Raw genomic sequence first — 22,173 nt, 5'->3', positions numbered from 1 at the left:
TGCTTGAAAATATGGCCCTGTGAGGACAGCAGGGTGTCAGCTCTCAGGTAGGGTCATGCAATCCCAAATTTCTACAATAAACCAGGAGATCTGGATCTCCCATTGACTTTAATCAGTGCCATGAAAAGCCACAGCTAGAAAAGAAAAGATTTCCACAGGTACTTAAATGCTGTTTCCAGATCAGTTTATCCTAGGGCTAAAGGAAAGACACTACAGAGTTTAACAGATGTTTAGACCTGAAACAAAAAGCAATGGACAGATTTCCTTTGAAGCCAGTGGCTTTGGGCATTGCTGTAGAAGTCTCCACCACATGCAAAGGGGTCTAAAACTGAGCTCTGTCTTTCAAAGACTGTGGCAACACCTGCACTGAGAGACATGAAGAACGCCCAAATCTGGGACAGTATCTTAGTTCTGCCCTGGACTTGGTGCATCCCAGTTTGCATGGGAAGGAAAGCAGGACGTACAGGCCAGAAGGGGCCAGACTGATGCCCAAGACTGTGGGATACCTAAATGTGGCTTTGGTGGTCCTAGGTCCAGCTGCCTTCCTAGCGGGGCAGAGAGGCAAGTGCACTTAAGACAATGACATCTCTCTCTCCAATGATATAGCATCTCCCTCAGCGACTTCTCAGGTCCCCACCCTGCCAATGATGCTAAGTTTTTTTGTGGGTCCTGACACTTCCCCAACCTCTGAGGCAAGAAAGCTGCTTCCCAGCATAATATCAAGATCTTTCAGTTATGTTCTTGCTTTTTCTTTTTTGCTTTAACTCATAAGCTCATCTTCTCCCCTCTCAGTGGGGTTTTTAACAGAATATTAGATTATTTTTAAACAGTCATCCTCTCTCCTTTTTCATCACACAGCAATACTGCAACTCAGCACCACTGTGCTGCTTAATATTGAATATGCAATTAATAGAGAGAAGATATTTGGATTTGGGTGGTGGATTTTTTTTTCCTTCCTCCTGCAAGAAATGAGAAAAACAGCAAATTAATTGGGTTTGGGGCAAATGTCAGGACAAGGAGATATATGAGATTTTGGAGCAGGAGATAGTAGAGAGTTGGAAATCTCCTTTCGAGCTGCAATGGAAGATAAATAAGAAGAGATATCTTGTTGTTGTGGGCACTGAGAGAAGAAAAGGGGAAAGTGAGGTCCTGCATGTGGTAGAAGATTTGTCCATAGAGATAAAGTATCTTCCAGAAATCTTGATTCCAGATCTTACAAAACGTGAAGATGACCATTCCTATAGGAACAGCATCCATCTAGTAGTGTTAGCCTGGAAAGTGCAATAGTCACAGCGAAGGCTGGCAGGCTCCGATGTGCTGCGTGACCTTGACAAGCCCCTCTCTGTGCCTCCCTTTACTTAAGATATAAAAGAATAAGGTGAGTCTTGCTGGGCTCATGGTGACTTTGAAAGAGTTAATGGGCGTCTGGGAGGTGTTCACGGAGGGAAATGGGCTTGGGCCTTTCTCCCCATGTGAGAAAGGAGAGCACTAACTGTCTCCTCAGTGTATTGGCCTGTGCCTTCAACCTGCTCCAGCTGCAGAGGTGGGGGGACTGTAAAAAGAAGAGATGAGAAATTGAAGAAAGGGCTGGGCAGACCATGTAAGGGTATGTTGTATGGATCACCATCTGTACATTTCCACAGACTGCTCTCCAGCTTCTCAGTGGGGAAGTCTTYTTTAAGAAAGTCTAGCAAAGGCATGATATGGGGAATTGTTGGTAAAATGGCTTCCACAGAACCTGAAGTGTCAGGGAGGCCAAGTATGGCTCAGAGATGAAAAGGGAGAGGGAGTATGAAGCTGCAACGCTGACGTGCACGTACTCACAGACCTGGGGACTTCCCATACGTGTGCAAAGCCTAACCTCCAGCAGTTGCAGATGAGGAGATGCTGTGCACTGCCCAGGATGCCATCTCCTGACTTACTCTCAGCGCTCTTCATTACACCTTTCCAGTGGGCAACCAGAGCCCCACTTTGAAAAGCGCTTCCGAGGAAGAAGATAGGAACACAGGAGGAAATCATTCCATGTGGCATTGTTATACCAAAGTAAAGCCACACTAAGCTGAAGGCAACCAGTCTTGCCTGAGTTTGGCATCTAAATAGGCCTGGATCGGGCTAGCATTTGGATGGGAAATTTCCTGAGATGGTTTGGCTGTCAGCACAAGTCACAGAATTGTGATTAGTTAAATGGAAAATAGTTAAATGCAGAATAGTTAGTTAGGCCTGGGGCTGTGTTTGTCACAGATAAACCCTGCCAGCTGCAGAGGAGAGCTRGTGAGAGCTAGAAATATTCTGGGTAAAATAAGAAATAGATCCAGACTTTTTTTCCCAAATGGAAAATAGGCCTTAGAAACAGTGAAAAGGCCATTCCGGCCCCATCATCATTGCTGAGCTCATGAAAGGGAATAAAAAGAAATAAATCATAGTCCATGAGTAAGGCAACACAGTGYTGCTGCTTACTGTAAATGATTGCTTGGCCATTTTCCTCTGAAGCTGGAATAAACCATAACCAAACAGATAATTTTAGAGCCTGCACGTTGAATAACGGGCAGAGAAATGACGAAAGTCAGTTGAAATATAACAGTCCAAACCTTCCAGCAGCTGTTATCATGTCCCTCAAGCAGCAGAGAGAAAATAAAAAGACACACTTGTACATGCTATCCCCAAAAATACACAAATAAATTTGCTTGCACGCACACACACACACACACACAGAGGCATTTGCATATTCATGAAGTCTTGCGTGTCGAAAACACTAAKGTGATGAATTACAGACTCTCCTGTAAATCACTCAACTCCCTCTCCAGAGGATATTGCAGCCTTTCAACTCTGAACTACTTTGGACTTTGGCTCTTTATTTTGTTTCGTTCCTGAACCTTCTGTATTTCTTCCACAAAATGCAGGAGAATCCAGCCACCTCTCTGAAGCGTTTCTTGGCAGAGACCATAGCACTGGGTTGAGGTGGGCACTGTAGGCATCTTTGAATGCCTTCCCTTACGGACCTTCCCCAGTCCTTTGAGAGGCATGTGGAAGGCAATGGCGTATCCAAGCATCACTGACAGAGTACAACTAAAGTAGCAGGAGACTCCTTTCCTTTTAAAAAATGTTACTCCCAGTACAAGCTAGTGGGACCTACGGGCTATGTTTATCACAGGTTAGCCCTGCCAGCTGCAGCAAGAGCTGTCTAGTGAGAGGTAGAGATAGTGTGGCTAAAATAAGAAATGGCTCCAAACTTTTGCCTCAGACCACAACACAGACTTGAAATCTTTCACCGAGTTTGCAAAACTTTAAGTCASTGACGTCTCCAGACTATTTTTAGAACTGAATATGGGACAAGGAACCAAGAAAAATCAACAACAAGATGAAAATAATATCAGTTTAATTGGGATTTTTGCTTTATATTTAGAATTTAATGTGGAATTATAGCTTACCTGCCTAGAAACATATTGGGCCACGTAATCTATGGCAAAGTCATTTCTATGGGGTAGAGCTAAAATTTGGATAACACAAAGGTCAATGAAAGTTTTGAAATTACCCTTAATAGAGCTAGAGTTTCACTTTGATTTTTTTTTTAATAAAATCCTTTTTTGTGTTTTTATCATGTTCTATCAATTCTCTCAGTGATAAAGTATCTATAAAATGGCAGAGGATTCTGGCCTTCCTGTGAGGTATTTGGATCTTCATGAAGTATTTGATAGAAAGAATACCCCAATATAGCATTTTGTTGTTTGAGTATACTCACACACACACACAAACAGACAAGAAAGCAAGATGCTAAATTTTTCCATTAATTTAGACTGTTTYCCAAGAGAAATGTACTGAAAATACATTCATTTCTAGTTCCTGTGAGATTATGCAAACGTAAATAATGCCAGTTTTTATTGAAAAGGATTGTACTCTTTGTCTTGCTCCTAGTCCAATATGGGGATTAACAAACAAAATAATAAAAACAGCAAAACTAATAAAGGGTACTCAGAATTTCCACTTTGTTGGGTCAAGTGTAATTTGTTCCAAGCAACACTTTAAATTCTTCCCTAAATCTAGATTGCCTAACTGTTTAAATTCTCTCACACACAGAATAAACGCTGACACTCCCACTTTTGGTTCAGCTGAGGATCAAACAGGAGAGTTTAAAGACCATGAAAATTCAGACTCCAGTCACAGGAAAAAATGCTGAAAAAATATATATATATWTTTTTTGGGAGTAAATTCTGTAAATTCTGGATTCCCATCAGCTTCAGGTTGTGGGAGAAGCTTCTGGTAAAAAWCCAAGATTCATGTTTTAGCAAATGTGCATGTTTGTCCCTGTACAAAACACAATCTCGCTTCCTCAGGAACACCACTGACCATTTACAGTAAAAGTCTTCTTGCAGACTACGCAGCTGTTCAACAGCACTGTATTCTCTCTTTCCTACTTTGACCTGGCACAAACATTCCCCACGAGCCAAAAGAAAGGGTCACACTCAGAGTGCGGACATCACGCAGTCTGAAGACTTTTGCTGTTACAGAAGAGCTGCTTAATCTCCCGATCCCCTCTTTTCCCTCACATCCTATCCTGGTACATGGACTGAGTATAATAAGCTACAACTTAAGTTTCTTTGTTGTTGAAGCTGACCTTTATCTTGCAGCCCTAATGAAGTCTTTTGATGTGCTCCTAAGATACGCTGCCTCCTTTTTAGCATTCTGCTTGCCGTGCCTGCTTTAACYGGTGGGCTCATGAAGAACGCAAGTTTTCATACAACGCCTCCCTTGGGTGCCAGTTGTTCTTTTCTCCCATAGCTGCCCTTGAGTCATGCTGCCCTGAAACATCTCCAGCCCAGAAGCAGCTTGTCAGTGGGGAATTAGGACAACGTGTCTTTCACGCCAATGATGAACACACCAGCTTGGCCCCTGCGTTATGATCACCACCGACAGCAGCAATACAGAAGCGGAATGGCTGACAAAGAAGAGGCTTGTGTGTGTTGGGGGGATAATTAGCTAAAATGCAATGGGGAGGTAACCACTGGTGTGACAGGCAACATGCAATGAAACTGCCACTAGAGCCCTTTGCAGTTCAAACTACCCCTCCTGAAAGCAGCTGCTCTTAGCAAAGGAGCTTGAAAACCCTTCCCAGAAAGCCAGGCATGTGTTCTCTATTAGTGATTTGCATTAAAAAAAGAGTGATTGGGAGCTACATAGCCTGTAGGCGCACTAAGCAAATTGGCCAGACTAATTATTATTTTTTGGTATGTCTAATTAAATAGACAAAAGGCCCTCCCTTCACTCTTGCTGTCGGCACGAGCTCTACTGGAATGTGCATAATGTCCCCTCATTTGCCTAGGCAGCTGAGCCTTTCCCTTTTCCCCAAGGAGATCATCCACTGACAACTGCCCATGGCTTACCCACTCCTACTCACATACAGGGCCAGATCTTCAGATGGCAAGGGAAAGGGGGTAAATTGACCTGGTTCTGTTAAAAACCACTGGACRATGCTGCGTGATGTGACACGCCTTTGTTGCAGGTTAGAAACGTGCTGTGGCCCTCGGTGGCAGAACTTGCCATTGCAGGGCCATCAAATACTTTTTGCACACCGCTGGCCAGGTTCCCCTGAATTTACTTTACAGGGACTCCAAAAAGCACAATATTTATCCCTGAGTTTTCTGGCATTTCTCCAGCATTCAGTTCTTCCTCTAATCTGCAATTACACTGCACCACAGCCCTTCCTTATAAAACCTCTGTCAACCTGCTGGTTTCACCACTCCGTAACACCAACCCTTTAACTACAAGCTATGTACAAAGTCTTCCAATGACTTGAGTCACTGGAGAGTTTCAGCCTCACACTGATGCACTCAAAGCCTCTGGAATCCAAGTCTTTCAACTGAAAAAGAACASAATTTCAGTGCCTTTTGTCTGGGAGGCATTTTACTCCTTCTAAGTGGTTGTTGCCAGGGATTTCCACTAATACCAACACAAAGATCCTAGTCACATAAATGAGGAAGAGTTTATGTCCATGGTGGAAATTAAAGAGTTTTCAGACGTCTAACAGCAAAAATCATTACTAAATGACAAAATCTACTCCCACACATATATGATATATAAGCATTAGTGTTCTTACCRGGTACATGAGCAAAAGCCTCTCTCCTTTGTTTCAATCAAAGAGATAAGGCTAGAGAGGAAGTATCATGTCATTATATACATATGTGCATATATAATATATAAATCTTACACACACATGTGTAAAATACATATATTACACAGAGATATCAGAAAACAAACAGAAGGATAACTTGTCCTGCATAACTGACCATCTCACACTTTCTCAGTAAGCTCCATGCTTGATCTGATAATCAGGCTCCTATCTGAAAAGTATGGCAAAGTATCACCAAATCAGTTCTGGTAGAAAACCTTTTACAGGAGATATCTTATTGCTGGCAATCTATTGGTCACTGAGCAAAGCCTTCCAAATCCACCACATGGGATAGAAAAGCACAAGGCCAGCTCCTAATTTCAGCTACACCTGTGCAAATCCTGAATAACTCCCTTGGACTGAGAGAAGTCTTCAGCTTCCACAATAAGTTTATCTAGATAAGCTGGTGCAGAAAAAACCTGCTATCTCAAAATTTGCTTCTTCCAAAAGCAGAGTTGCTTCAGTTCAGGCAGAAACAACACAGTCAGAGAAACGATAAAATACTTGCTTTATCCTAACCAAATTAAACACTGCTGCAGCACAGCCTAACATAGGTCTGAAAAACCTATGCTGCTGTCACTGCTGTTAAACTTTGTTAAGTCAGCGCCTGATGCTTCACTTCTTAACGAGGCAGTTATTTGTTTCCCAGGCAATCGCTGGCACCTGCCTGCCTTTTAAAATCAAATAATAATTGAATATGAGGAAAGTGAGACGAAGTAAAGGAGATTTAATAAAGAGAATCTTTGCTGCAGAGGGAATTTCTTTGGCAGTGATTACGTTACTAATTGATCAGCACATTGCCTGAGAGAAGCCAGAGACAACAATTATACTTAGCACTGTGGCTGAAAGCAATGCAGTCAACTACCTCCTCGGCTTTCGCTGTCCGCTGGTTTCACCTGGATTGGTCTGTTCATCTGTAAGAAAAAGAAAAGAGAAACACAATTAAGAGTGGAATCAAGCATTCATATTCAGATGTTGGCTTTTTTTTTTTTTTAATACAATGCATCTAAGTTAGCAGTAGGGTTTACTCCACAGGGAAAAAAAAAATCAATCAGCAATCAGTAAGCAATSAAGTGACCACATAACACAGGGTACTAGAGCAACTTGGTGGTCTGAGGTAAACCAGTGTCACCCCATTTACTTGACAGAGGCTCTGCTGAATCGCACTGGGCAAGGGATCTGACTCATCTCACACAGGTCATGAAAGTTTAAACATAACTTTTTAAATTTCTAATAGTTTCCTCTGGAAAAACTACTGTGTCAGAACAGAAATGCTTTGTCAGAACATCAGGTTCAGTGAAACTTTAATTGAAAAGGTTTCTTGAGATTGGCATGGTGAAAATAAGATGGAAAAGTGAGTTCCAGCTCAACTGTTGGCTCGCTAGGATAGGCAGCTGTAACGTAGTAGACCCAGATTCATATCTGGGGAATGGGACTTGGACCTGGTTTGTTCATGTGTCACAGGAGTTCTGGCTAACGGGATTTTGGGGGGAAGCGGGGGATAGGATTGGGATCAAAATCTCTCCCTCTGTTGCTTTTTCAAGTCTCTTTTCTTCCACATCAGAACATAACCAACTGGTTCTTGTCCCTCTGCCTCTATACCAAAAGTATTGGGGATCATCACTGTCTCCAGAGCTGCGCTCTCCCAGGAAAGGGGGCAGCAGATATCCAGGATCATCTTGACTGGTAACCCCTAACACAATGCAGATGATCTGAATCATCATCTTTTCTCCCCATCACTTTAAACAACCCTTCCTTTGATGCAGAGCCACCTGTTTGCCACTCTAAAGCTTTGTGAGAGCCTGAGGCAGAGGGTGCTGTGCCAGCATACACTGATCTCAAATGCTCTCCTGTAGTTTCCCATAACTCTGTAGGCAGACCTCAGATACTACTACTGGCAAAGCACAGGTAAAAAAACATCACACTAAACAGACAGATAATTCTCAAGGTGATTTTCGTGGCATTTACATGGCATTCACATTCCAGTGTAGTCAGGTCACAGCTAAGAAAGGGATATGTCTTGAAGCCTGGATCTCAGCTTCTCCAAAGTTTGGAAAGCTTCAGATACGAGATTTCTGTTTAGTATGCTATAGAGGTAGAGGACAACTGAAAAGACTGGGTCCAGCATGGTCCTCACAAAGCTGTTTCCCCTACGCAGAACATGTGCAAACACTGGAAACATTAGTGTTAGATCATCTAGCTTTTTAATGAAAGACTTGCAAGCTTTTTAGTTGGCGTGCCCTGTATCTAGTTAGTACTGTATGTTCAGTACTCAAAATATTTTACTACTATTTTTTTAGCATCTCCATGCTTCTTCTCCAGTCTTTCTGTTACCTTGGAAAGTAATAGAGGTGATTCTGTCCCTTCCTTATTTGTGGCTAATCAAAGTTAGGCAGCAAGGTTGTTTTTTTTCTTATTTCCTTTTTTGGAAACTATTTCATAATCATCTAGATTTATTCTAATTGCTCTGCACACATGTTTAGTAATAAAAAGTTATCAAACTGCCTGACAAGTAGGTTAAGATGATGGAGGGTCTATCAGATCCTGCTGCATTGTTGTCTGGAGAGGAAAATGTACTCAGCCATAAGCTGATTACAGTTAGATTCACACTCAGAGAGAAAGAGAAGGATCAAGGAAGAAATCTCTCTTGGAGCTCAATGACTCCAGACACTACAGACCAGTTTCAGCTCTCCTGTATGCCTGTATCATCCAACGAACTAAGACAGTTGAAGTGCTAAAGCCAACAAAAGAATCTGTCACCAGCCGATGTTACACCTTGTATCAGCCCCTGTTTATGCTATTGTAAAGATCTGTGGCTCACACACAAGTATCACAAATATTAGCACAGCCTGYGGCAATGTATTTGGCAGGATGGACATCTAGCCATAGGTTTCCTGTAACTATGTATGAGCAGCTAGTTGTTGCATTTAAAGAACTGTTTCACATGGGGAGGAGGTGATTTATGTCACATAACTCCAACTGTCTAAAAAGTGTAATTTTAAGGCACTCCTAAGATTGTCTGAGATGAATGGGATGAGTGACCCTCAGCAGTGCCTTCTCCTCTCCACTGATCATAAAGTTAGTCTATGCAGCAAGGTTAGAATTAGTTAGGTAAAACAAACCCCACCTTAGTTCCCATGCCCAGAATATTGGAGTCAAATGCACTCACTCATTTACTGTGCTCTAATTTCCCCCAGGTGTTCAACCACTACTCTTTGGTTTGAGTTTACAGCAGGCTGGTGTTGACACCATCCATGTACCGTGGTCTGACTCAAGAGCTGTTAACTTTTGACAGCTGCACTCAGTCTTTACACTATGAGTTCCTAATGTGGGCACTATGGCTAGTCTAACACTGATGGTCAGAGGAGGATGAAAGGTCCCTGCTGCTTACTACAAAACAGTTAGAACCTCTGTCCCAAACAGTTAATAAAGAGAAACAGTCCCAGTAGCTAGGAATTTATAGGAGGTGTGCTGCATACAGCCCTGAAAGGCAATGTCTGGAGCCCAAAATAGACACAGCCTTGCAATGCAAACCACTCCATAAATTTACCAGTTTAGGAGCTGATCTGAAGCCTGCTAAAGCCAGGGTGAAAATTCCTACTGAGCTTAAGTAAACTTTAGATCCAGCCCTTGGGAAAGCCAGAAAGAGCTCTTCCCACTTGTGAAGAGCTAGATCTGATCAGTTTGCAAAAAGGCAGAGGAAAGCATCAGGCCCTTTAGCAAAATGAAAGGAGAATAACACGTGGGTCATCTTTTTTTGAGATTGGGGCATGAGGGAGGAAAAGAAGAGAAACCGTAAGAAAGGGAAAGAATAGAACATAGGAAGAAAAAAACTAGGGAAATTAATAAGTAAAAGGCAAGTGTAATTTAATGTACACTATGATTTATACACTTGACAATTTCTTTATAGACCAAAGAGAAAGTGCTGCATGCACGGAGCCCATAATACAAATTGAGATCATCTTGACATGAAAGACACCAATTATAGGGAGAAACATTGAGAGGGAAATAATTAAGTTTCCTCTCTCCATCTATGGATTTTTTTTTTTTTTTTTCCTTACAGAGAGACTCTGGGAGCAGGGAGCCAGCACAGGGAGCAGAGAAGGGCAGAGTGGGGAGATAAAATGGCAGAAAGATGTACCTTCCCCAGTCTGGGGAAATGCCTGTTTAGGGAGAAGGGAATTCAGAGGGCTGCACAGCTCCAAGCTCTCTGCTTATTCTTCAGCTGGGGATTGTCAGGGTTCTACTGCAGAGAACAGGGAGTTCATACTCCAAACTGCAGTCCTCAGAAGAGCATCTAGAGCAGCAGTGTTTTGGATATCTTTAATATGGCACTGCGTACCACTACAGCTGTGACTTGGCCCCATTGCACGAGAGAGAGTTACAGGTCTTTTTTCCACAAAAGCCATGAGCTGCTAGGTTGATGGAGGAGTTGAAATTTCACGTGTGCAGCACTTCTCATTTTTTTGATCCTTTGCACCTTCATCTGTGCTGAAAGCTACCTTTACTATCACTTTTGCTCACTTTGGACAAGATCCTACTCGTTACCCTTCGTACATTTCATTTTGGCTTTTCCCTTTTTTGCCTAAAACCAATCCATTCAAATAACGCCAAATGCCATCTTCCCATGTCAGTTTGCCACTTGCCCCACCTACCCCCGGCCCAATCCTCCCTGCAACTAGAAATGCGACATCATTTTTCATGTCCAATTACAGCCACTGTGGTGCCACTGTTAAAAGACAGCGCAGGTACTCCTGTCAGAAAGGGTTTGAGTTACAAGAAGCGATGAATTACAGCAAGCCCTTTTTCAATTCTCCGCAGAAATGAAATGTCAGAGCTTGCTGCTGTATTTTTCTCAGCACCATCAGCTACAGGCCACTTCAGGAATTAGACAAGGGACAGACGCTTTTCTGCATCATGATTTTTTTTTTTCCCCCTCCTAAGGTTGCCGTTTTCTCCCCCACCAACCTTTTTCTGCTCCCTCTGGCTTTGAAATTAATTTAGAGTAGGTAGAAGGATCACCTGGGAAAGAAGGGCAGAAAACAGAGACAGCTGATTTCTCACTGTCTCCATCTTTCTTCCTCTCACTGTTCCTATTATCCTTTCCTTTCTTGTCTCACTCACTCTTTCATTAGTCATTGATATACTTGGATCTTCTAGCCAGGATCAAGGCTCTACCAGGCTTGAGAATGGACAAAGGCAGAGTTTAAAAAAAAAAAAAGAAAAAGAAAAAAGAAAAGATGAAGACTTGGCCTGAATAGCTTCAAATGAGATCTGAGATAGGAAGGAAAAGTGAAAAGAGGAAGGGGGCTTCTGAAGATCACTGGAGCAGCACTGATGTAAAGAATGTAATGTAAAGAAGATGACATCCAAGGCAGAAGAGATTTCATCTGTTTCACCCAGAACTGTSTTGGAGCTAATCTGCTGGTTATGCTTAAGGAAGAAGTCACTCCAATTGACAAAAAGAGATTCTAGAGCTTGGATGATGTATGAGACTATGGAGGATGACCACAATGATCATCCATCTATCTAATAAAAATAAGAGAGCCTTTCCATCCCTCCTTACAGGGCTTAAAAACTTTCAGCATTCCCTGAGAGGAGATCAGGGCGTTTTGATTAAGGCTTTGAATCAAAAGCTGTTAGCAAAAAGTTCTTCATTGTCTGTATTTCCTGATGTTTCCAAAGAGCCACTCTGGTACGGTGGAGAATGCAGAGGTGTATACATCCAAAAAGGTCTACTTCCAGCTACATGCTGGCTTTCTGGATGAATCTGGACATATTGCATCTGTTTCTTTCTTAGCTTTATCTTCTATAAAACAAAAATTACTGCATCTGTGTAGCCAGTAGATGTTGGGTTGTCTCATGGAAGAGAACCTTATCCCAGGACAGCTTACTTCCTAAAAATGCCATGTAGTTCTTAGTGACCTCATGGCATAGCTTATATTTTAATCAGAGCCAAAGACAGTTAAACAACTACCCTGAAATTTCCAGAAAATATGGTTATTCCTTATTTCTTCAGTTGGAAAGGTTTGTCTGTGCAGTTCAAAAAAAACAACAAAAAAAGAACCCACAAAGAGGAATTTCATTTTACCACTCCTGCCAACCATTTGTGGGCCTGCCTTATACACAGTAGTAATCCTACTGAAATCAAGACAGCTACTTATGTGAGTAAAGGTATTGGCATGAATGTGTGCTTGTAGGAGTGGGTCATAAATTTTAAAGCATTGAGCAAAATCTGGTTTGATTGAAGGCCCTAAGGAAATGCAAAGTATATTAGTGTCAAAGTTGGAAAGGCCAAGAAAATCACCTACAATTGAATTGTGTGTGTGTAATTGCAAAGTTCAAGTAAATCACTCTGTACCTGATTCTGAGTGACATAATTGAATTACAGTGATCTAAAGTAGATAGCCGTGAGAGTGAATCCAAAGCAATCTCCTCTCTGAAGAAAGAAATAAACTCTGGGCCCAGATCCTCAGCTCAGAGAAATTTCAGTGAAAGTTACAGAATCATGAAAGCTGCTTCAACATACCTTAGCTACATAGCTAGTCTTCTCTATTGGTATATTAAAGCTATAATGCATAGAGTAAAAACCTGCCCCAACAGGAATAGAGGTAAGTGGTGTGGTTGCATGAATTGCCATGTGATTGCACAAGCATACTTGCATGCTGGCAGTGCAAATTGATACAAAACATGTTGGATTAATGAAAGAGCAGGCAGAGGAAATGTTTTAGAAAGTTTTTTGGGGGGAAAAAAAAACACAAACACATTGGCTTGCCTTGGGGGTAATGAATTGCATCTGAAATGACTCTATCCCAACCCTTATCTAGCTTGCATGGACTCTTAATTCCTCCCTACCACCCTCTTCCCTGACGAGATGTGTGGCATAGACATGTACTCAAATAGATGAGAAGACCTGAAATGGGAAGGTATGAGATATGGAAAAAATATCTTGAAGGGTCTGACCTTTACAAATCAGTCAATGCTCTGGTGCCTACCCCTGAGAATGATTGCTACTGGCCATCCCCGCACTCTGAGCGTATTTTCTATATATCATATAAAACACATTATAATCCATCCATCTAACTATCGATTCATCTTTCCACTTGTCTCGTGTATATAGATGAACCTGGAGGGGCCTTAAGTTCAGTTCAGGTTCATGCAGAGAAGCCTATGGCTTGGAATCCAAAACTTCCTCCCTGCAAAACAGTTTGGGCTCAAGTTTGAAGAAACTGCTGATCTTATTAATAAAATAAAGTCTTTGCAATACCACAGATCCTTTGGTTTGTTCTTGGGGAAGTTGAACATGTGGGGACTCAACCTCACAGTGCCTCTGGTTTCTAAGTGAAGTGGGGAAGGGTAAAAGGGCTGACAGATATCAGCACTTTGTGGGGGAGCACAGAGCTCGGCAGGTTTGAGGACAACAAGAGGAACAAAACAGGATGCTTGGAACAACAAGGCCTTATTTTCTAGAGCAAGAGAAAAAGCACTGCTTGTTTTTTGAGTATTTATAACTTATAAGTACTGTTTCATATGCAAATCTGCTTGCAAGAGAGCCAAGCAGGAGATCTGCCTAGAGTTCTGGGCAGTCGCACATTATAAACGATGGTGGCTAGGTCTACATTCACCTGCTAGGATGTGTCACCACACACAGAATATGCCCTAGGGTATTGATTCCCTGCCTATCCAGATGGGCATGTATTTGCACTCATGGCTCTTGCCTGGCTTGTGCACTTGGTCTTCCTTTCCTTGTAAAGAAGGGGGCCTGGTGGAAGCTGACTTATGGAGTCAGCACACAGCTAAGTGTACACTGGCATGCAGGAACTTGGAGGCACTTTTAGCTTTGGAAATGTGTATGTAGTTCCTAATCCCCTTGTACATGTGAAAAGTTCCTGGGCGTTCAGTGAGTATACTTGGGCATGCAAAGAGTCCCAGGATTGGTCCTTTGGTGATGCTAAGTTATATATAAAAGCCTATTTATCTGAGGATCCTGACAGTAAGGAGGTGCAAGTCTGGAAGGGACACTCTGCTCAGTGAATCTAGTTCCTTGCTGCTACCACAAGTAATCACAATATGAAGTTCTGCTCATAAATGCATCAAATTCTTACATAAAACTAGATAGGTCTTCTGAAAACCTTTCTTCCCTGCTTCCCTCATACAACTAGGAGTAAGTTTTTCTACGATCTCATCTGTTATTTACCTGGTTGAGTTTATTCCAAAATAATTTACATCAAGTTTTAAATGTGCCCAAATCACCTTTTATCTAAAATGGTTCTTCTCTTTCCCTGGCATTTTCTATTAGCCAACTTTGCATGCATTCAGTAGAGAGCAATCATACTCTCTCTTAGCCTAGATCTTGTGATCCCAAGCAAGCCATACTCCTTCAGGGCAGATCACCAGTGCAATCCATAAATGTGAAAGTAGCCCATATAGATACAACCAAGATAACCTTAAAAGGGTCCGCATGGCTAACAAATAACAGTATCAACGTGGCAACACAGAACTTACATGAGTGATGTGAATATGTACCAAGGGTCCCAGACCATTTGCACCTAGAGCTTTGCAACATGCAGTCAAGTGGTTGAGGTTGTACAGTTATCTGTGCCTGAACTGGTTAGTGTAAAGCTTGCTTAGCACAGACTTTTTATTTGGGTTATCTCACAGCTACTTCCTGTGTTGATCTGCTCTGAGTTTCCCCAGCTGTGCACCAACACTGCCTGCAGCTGGTACTCATCCAGGCTGCTCTTTTGAGTCTGCTCACTAGCTGCCTTGGAGAGGAAGTGCAGAGAGGGGGAGAGGATAGGGTGTTATCTGCATATGGGGTATGTCATGATTTTGTGTATGTTGGGTCCACTCCACGGAGCCCAGAGGCCTCTTCAGTGTGGAGGTGAGTGGGACAGGCAAGCAGGCCAGGGAGGCAGGTGTGCTGCTCAAGGCATTGTAGACATAACCCCTGCCACCTCATTTAGAGATGAACAGATGTTCTAGTCATTTCCTTATCCTGAGCCAATAACCTCTGGCTGTTGGCACTTCCCTGCTGTTCTCTTCATTTTATAAGCTTTATCTGTTCTTCTGAAGCAAGACCCAAATGCTGCCTTTGCCACTGATGGCTGCTTGGCTTGACTCTGCAGACTTTAGGCAAGGCCAAGCTCCCATTGACTTTGGTGCTTTGAGTTCAAAAGGAGCTTGGCCATCATCCATCCAAGAAGATTAGACCTTCTGTGCTTGTGGCTTTGTATGCCTGGCCACAAAGATAAGAACCACAGCCAGCCTTTTTGCCCATGGAGAAATGCTTTCCATGGCCGTGCCTTTTAAAAAACAACTGAGCAAGCAAAGTAAATTAACTAGCTGCTTTCACCCGCTTCTAGAATCATGAAATTAAAACTCTCTCACTGGTACAGATGTGCAGCTAGCCTCAAGGCCTGAACTCAACCACAGTATCCCCAGCAACTGAAGAAGGACATCATAGCATTAAAGTTGCAAGCAGTGATTTCCTTGGTACCAGACTAGCTCTGCTCTGAGCCAGAAACTGATTTTGCCCCAGCGTTGGTCCTGCTTTCAAGAGGAACATGTTCTCACTCTCTTCATCCTACCCTACTTTCCTCTCTCCTAAGGGTGCAGTTGATCTGTGGAGTATGTTTGCTGCAGGATAGAAGCTAGCAGTCTGTTACCTCAATCCTGCACCTCAGCAATGCTGGACTTAAACTTATTCCACATGGGAAGCTATGGCATTTCTAAAGTATAGTGGCTTCCCTCACTAGGGATACCACTATCACGGTACAGGTGGTACAGCTGTACCCTCCCTTCAGTTACATCAGTGTGCTCGTATGGTCTACTTACTTTGAGATAACATGAAATAAGCCTTGTTCAAGCAGGCAAAAAAAACAAAAAAAAAAACCAAAACCAAAACCCCCCCCCAACCCCCCCCCCCCCCCAAGAAGTATGCCACCTTCTCTACTGGTTTATCTAAACGGATTTGAAATCACACCTCAAATTAGATGTGTGAAAACCTTGCCTAGAGATAACCCCCTTAGCTATGCACTGGATCAGGGCTGCAGTTCCTGAAGGAGCTGGCAAAAATAAGAAAAAACAAACAAACAACCCAATAAATGAACAAGGAAAGACTCAGGGAAAGAATAAGATTATCTTAATCTTGACAGTGCCTTTTTAAAGGAAATCTTCTGTGGAGRGACTTAGATAGAGCATTAGCTTTTGCTTCAGTCCTCTTTCACAGCTTGGAAAGGCATATTTGAGGGGGTTTTAAGTTACCCCTCTGTTCCTAATAATGAATGAGCAAGCACAAACAGCATCCCTGAAAATATTAGCACAGCCTCCAAAAAAGAAAAGAAAAATCCTTAGCTTCCCAAACAGTTCTTTAATTGGGAAAAGCATGCAAAATTTGAAAAAAACAAAACCCCTCAATCTTTGCAGATTCCAGTATAAAACAAACCTTGGGCCAGATCCTACCCCAAAGCATGCAGGGCCTCATCTTCAGCAGGGGTAACTTGGCATAGCTCCTCAAAGTCAAAGCAGTCCCCCGTGCTGGTTTCAGCTTGTTCAGAATCAGGCTGTCTGGCTTGAAAGGAGCTACTCCTCACCCCCGTCGATGTATAACTGGTATCATCTGGTCCTATGTTTTGACAATTATCTATAGCATAATTACTAGACTGATGAGTATCGCTGATTAATTATGCCATCCTTCAAAGTTGATCTGGGTACTTACAATAAACAAACACCCCGGTTGGGTAACAAAGGTGGTTTTCTGCGTCTGTTCCAGCCGGCAAAGGCTGGCAATCTCATTCCACCATGCAGAGATGTGGTCTGAGACTCCCCGGGATTCGCTTCTGATCTGTCATTCATGTGGGGCTGGTTCTTGTCTGGTCTCTGACTACACCCTGGTCTCCCCCTTCCAAATGATAAATATTTCCTCTCCGCTGAGGGCTGTCCAACAAGAGCTATGCCTGATACTAATGCATTGCTGATGCTTTCCTCCTCTGTCTAATTATGCCCAAACATTGCCTTTCTTTCTTTTTCTCCCTGAACAACCACTCTTTTTTTTTTTTGCATCAACATGTACCAAAGCATTAAACAAGACATTCCATTAATTTCTTCATCATCATAACTTAAGCCTGGGACATACCCTTTAAATATTCATTCAGCTATGAAAACCGGGCATTAAAATTTTAATAATGTCAAGCTCATTTGAACTGAGCTCCTAGGGGACTATTATGATACAATTAGAATAAATATGATGATTGATTTGGTGTAAAGGTTCACCTGTCCACATCTGTTAGTGGCCGGAATCAGCAAGCCACCTCTGGCACCACAGCTGATAGCTCAAAGTTATTTACTCCCTTCTCCCTCGCCCCCATTGGCGTTTCACTTGGTTGCTACCTCAAACCCCTAACTTGCTTGCATAGCATGTTCAGCTTGGATAATGCTGGTAGAGACAAACCAGAGCGGCTTCATCAAGAAGAGACAACTCATTTGACAGCATTTTCCTCCCTCCTCCTCTTTCTTGTGCTGTGGCATTTGATTAAAGACAGAGCGTTGATCAGAGCCACTAGAAGTTCAGCCATAAACTTTCAGGCAGTATTAGCCATTAACCTTTTTACAGTATGTATCTGAACTCCCAGGGTCTGATTCTTCTGCGTGGATCAGGAGCATGTCTAAGTAAAGTTGACGTGTTTGAAGCATCACAGAGAAGAACAAGGCTTGCTGCTTTCTAGAAGCATCATTCCAAAATCACAGCAGAGAAATATTTTCAAGATGTGACACAGAGTGAAAAAACACAGAGAGGGAAACAGAGCAAGAAATCACACTACTTTAAGGAATCTTCTGTTTCAAACRCAGAATGTTCTCAAATATACAGACAGATAATTAAAAAAAATCTGGTCCGCTGGGTGCTGAGCGTGTTTGAAAGTTTGGGCTAGACTGAACATTCACTTCCTCCATTGTGAGTTAGATGCTGCTACATGGCGTAAATATGAAATAAAAGAAAGCAGAACCATGCCCACTGAGAATAATCATGCATCTTTTTAGATCATCTCATTTAAATAAACTACCCCTCCATTCTTTGAATTAGGATATAACACAAATCTCTCTATATTTAAAGGTAACCCTGACATAACCTGCTTAAAAGCATTGCCAGTGTTTCTAACTTTTGAGACTTTATCATCAGTTCTCTCGCATATGGTGTTTTTCTTAAATCCTCAGCTTCTGGACACAAGTGATTTTTAAACAAGAATTTTAATTCCAGAAGAAATGAAAGTTCTTCATGCTCAAAATATAGCTCAAGGAAAACAAACACATGGAAACAAAATCTCTCTCTTGTTTTTATTATCATATCATACATGATTGCTCAAGATAATTTCTGATTGATGCAGCTTTACAATAGGCAACGCTGATTATTAGAACCATCATTTGCTTTTCACTGTTTCAGGCTGCTTCTTTCCTCTCTGTACTTTGCTTATAATGGATACTGATCCTAAACCTGTCGCTTTCTTTTTCAATTTCAAATCAATTCCAGTTCTTGTTTCTCCTCATCGTCTCTAATTCKGCAGTATTTTTTCAAAGCCCGTAAAAATACTTAAAGCTTCCCAAGAAACTTTTTCTGCTGAAAGCTAAACTAAACTAAAAAAAATTTTTTTTGATTAAACTTGATAAAACACAGGTGCTCCTACATAAGTCTTTAGAACAAAATCCTTACATTTAGGATTTGGTCTCACTGTCAACATTTCATCATTGCTTCTGTATGGATGGACTTAGCACTTTATTTAGTTTTTTTAGGAAGGAAATAAATAACAGAAACATACTCCCTCATGATAGCAGTTATGATCACTTGGGATCAACAGGTCTGTTTTTAATCTGGAATATTGCTCTCCAAGAAGCCTTTTGTTCTTTGTTTTCCTACCAAGACACTTCTAACAATAATTTTTGTTCCATTTATAGAATACTGTTCAAATCTGAATCCATTTATCCTTGCAATCTCTGCATGAAAGATCAGTTATCCCATGAGGAAACTGCAGGTCTAGTTAGAAATGCTGCTGTGGAAGGAATGACCACCCTTGGTATTTGCTATCAGACCACAGGACTGAGGTGACAGAGGACAACTTGTGGGTGTTTTTAGCCTGACAGTGAAAAATGAAACTTGTTGGGTTAAGCCAGTTGTGTCAATGATGGACGTGTACTGGCACTACATTTTAAACTAGGCCAGTTTGATTCCTGAAAGCATCTTGAAACACAGCATATCAACCCTTGACTACCACAAAAGGCAGTTATTCAAGGTGCTTCAGTATAACAGGCGTAAGATTTCTGTGATCCATTACACCTCCCTCCTCCCCCCCCCCCAAAAAAAAAGGATGATTTTAAAATAAACTCAGCCCATTGCATGCTCTGATACTGAGACCAGAAAGGGAGTAAACAGTCACTTGATGTAAGTGTCTCGGAGGGAAGAGAGTGGTCTGGAAAGTCTGAACCCGACTTACTGTGAACAGAGAGTGTGCAAAGACACATCCTTGAGCTCCTTCACAAGACTATTACCTATCATCTCCTCCCCCACTAAGTTTCCTCCACGGAAAAAGGGGTTAGATCGTAATCTTTACCTTCAGGGCCATTGTGAGGATTAATTAGATATTATTCCTACAGAACTGTAAAGTTGTAAAATGCTATATAAGCTCTCAGTGTTATTACAACGTGCCATACTCTGCATAACGTATACCATTGCAGTACTGCCCCTTGGTTGTTCAAGACTACAGAACTGCTGCTTCTAATCGAGTTAATGGCTTCATAGGTTAGTAATTTAATAAAACAGACTGCTTAAACCAGCAAGGTTTTGATTAAACGGGGTGTGTGCAAAGGGGAATTTATATTTATTAGAGCCTCCATAAATCCAAGGTATCAAGGCACAGATAATGCCAGTATAATAGTCAATTATACCGAGAGGAAGGAAGGATGGCGTTGGAAGCCATCTTGGGCAGTGGTGTCATGTACAGCTGAAGTCAGATATTTTGGGCTGGTCTCAGGAGTATACACTAGTAAGCGATGGTGTGCACATACAGATCAGACACGGTGCTTCTCCTGCCACTCACAGTAATTTTTCAGAGACAGGGACGCTATATCCTAGATTATCATGCCCATTACCTGTCTACAGAGAGAAACTATATTGGATCTTTTCAGCTGGTCCCATCCCCCCTCTGCCCCTGACATATCTCTAACACTGGAAAGAAAAACAGCAACCTGGAGAGAAATCCTGTTTACTTAATACAGGGACTTCACTTGCACCTAAACTGTAGTTGTCTTATGAAACCGCCTTCCTGAAACAAGCATCCTGTGTTGTCAGTGAAGAGAAACAGGCTCCTTTGGAGACCTCCAGAGGGAGCTCTTGTCTGCCTAAATTTAGACATCTAAATTAGGCAGACCTAATTTCCTAGATGGAGAAATTAAGGGTTTACTCTGCGAAGCCCGCTTCATTAGGAACTTAAAATGCATGCAACAGTTAGTTACTTCAGTATGCAGACTGGATCACACCTTTGACTTCAAAGATTTTCTTTCTGCAGTGATCCTGGATTGCGTGAAGAGCTCCAGCTGGTTCCACTGACTGCTGGAGTCAGTAGGAAAAATCTACTACAAGCTTCGAGGAGCCAGGGACTGAATCTCTCCATCTTGGCGGTCTTCCCTCCTTTCTGCGTTATAAATGCCAATTCATAGCTGTTTCTGTACCATGGAGAGTTAGTAAGTTTGTCCTTGCATCATCTCTCAAGAGCCTCAAATTAGGCAAATGTGAAACCAAAAAGAACCTTGCTTTCACATCTATGTCCCTTTGACCCCAAGACCAATGTGAATAAACCAGGTTTACCTATCCTATCTGCTTTGTATATAAAGAACAGCACCCACAAGCTAATGAGAGGCTTTACGGCTGTTTGTTGAGCACTGGTAGATAATAAGGAATGGGTCCAAGCTGCGAAGTTTCAGCTGTCAAAAGCTGGACAGAAACTTTCCATAATAAGGGCCAGCCACAAAATTCAGATCCTGACTCAAACACAGCCAGCTTATGAGGGCATATGGCAGTCATGCTAGTGGTTGGGCTCATACCTCATTCAGAAATCTGGCTCAATTAAACAGTTACTCTTTCAGATCCTTATCTGACCCAGCCAAGCTCACTAGCCCAGACATCTGCACTTCTACAGGGCTCCATTTAAACACGGGAAGCCAATGGGGTTTCATGCGGACGCAGGAATGCCTGGCCCAGCAGATCCAGTCGGAGGATGGGGGCTTGAGGCTGGAGGTGAGTCCTGAGCAGCCTTTTGGCAGGGCGACCAGTATTTCATGCCTCCAAAGAGGCTAAGGTCAGCGCTTCCACTTCTGAGGGGAACCAAAAAGGGAAGAGATGTCTTAGCAGAAAGGAAAAATAATAGGAGAGAGAGAGGTCTGACATCAAAACTAGATGTTTTTCCTTCTCCCTAAGCGTTGTGCTCCAGTTCAGCCACAAGTTATTGGTCTTGACAGAAAATTCTTCACTTTCTAGCCTGCCTTAYGGCAGGGTCAGGCTGCTTGATTAAAATCATCCTCCCTGATCCTAAAATTTGTGAACTTTGATGAAGTTCAGGAAATGTTTGGGCTCACAGACCTTTGAGTAAAGGTTCGGGACAATTTGTTTGCTGCTACAGGTATTGTGCTCATTCCTCACAAGACTTTTTCTGGCGGATCATGGGAAATGTTGCTTCAATTAACATTAATTTCATGCCAGGCCAAAATGCCCCTCTCCCCTCTGTGACGAGCTCCATTGAACCAGTGCTGGACAAAGGGAATTCAAGATTCAGTTCCCTCGCATGAGATGGTGTGTGTGTGCGTGTGTGTGTGTGTTTTAACTAAATCACTTATGGTCAATAATGCCAGGTTATTATAGGTCAATAACTTTCAATTATTCACTAGCCTTGCTGTGCTCCCACTGTCAGGCAGCACACCGGCATGTCGGCTCTCAAGAAGCAAAGAGCTCATGATGGGAGCTTTGG

At 42.3% G+C, this 22,173-nt stretch overlaps 1 protein-coding gene across 47 annotated transcripts in view; it reads right to left on the bottom strand.

Moving 5' to 3' along the window:
- The window catches only part of LOC112965689 (CUGBP Elav-like family member 4), a 694,998-nt gene that overhangs the window by 281,298 nt on the left and 391,527 nt on the right, over nt 1-22,173 (bottom strand). For 24 of the 47 annotated variants that reach the window (XM_026064892.1, XM_026064932.1, XM_026064911.1 and 21 more), the window contains exon 3: nt 7,029-7,077. In XM_026064892.1, the coding sequence (XP_025920677.1) occupies nt 7,029-7,077 (49 nt within the window). Of the gene's footprint in view, nt 1-7,025; nt 7,078-22,173 lie in introns of all 47 variants that reach the window. The other 23 variants (XM_026064898.1, XM_026064921.1, XM_026064900.1 and 20 more) reach the window with 1 other exon arrangement.

The sequence above is a fragment of the Apteryx rowi genome, unplaced genomic scaffold (genome assembly GCF_003343035.1).
Source record: "Apteryx rowi isolate R43461 unplaced genomic scaffold, aptRow1 scaffold_221, whole genome shotgun sequence".
Taxonomy (NCBI): Eukaryota; Metazoa; Chordata; class Aves; order Apterygiformes; family Apterygidae; genus Apteryx; species Apteryx rowi.
The sequence above is the reverse complement of the archived record's forward strand: the minus strand, read 5'-3'. Positions and strand labels throughout refer to the sequence as shown.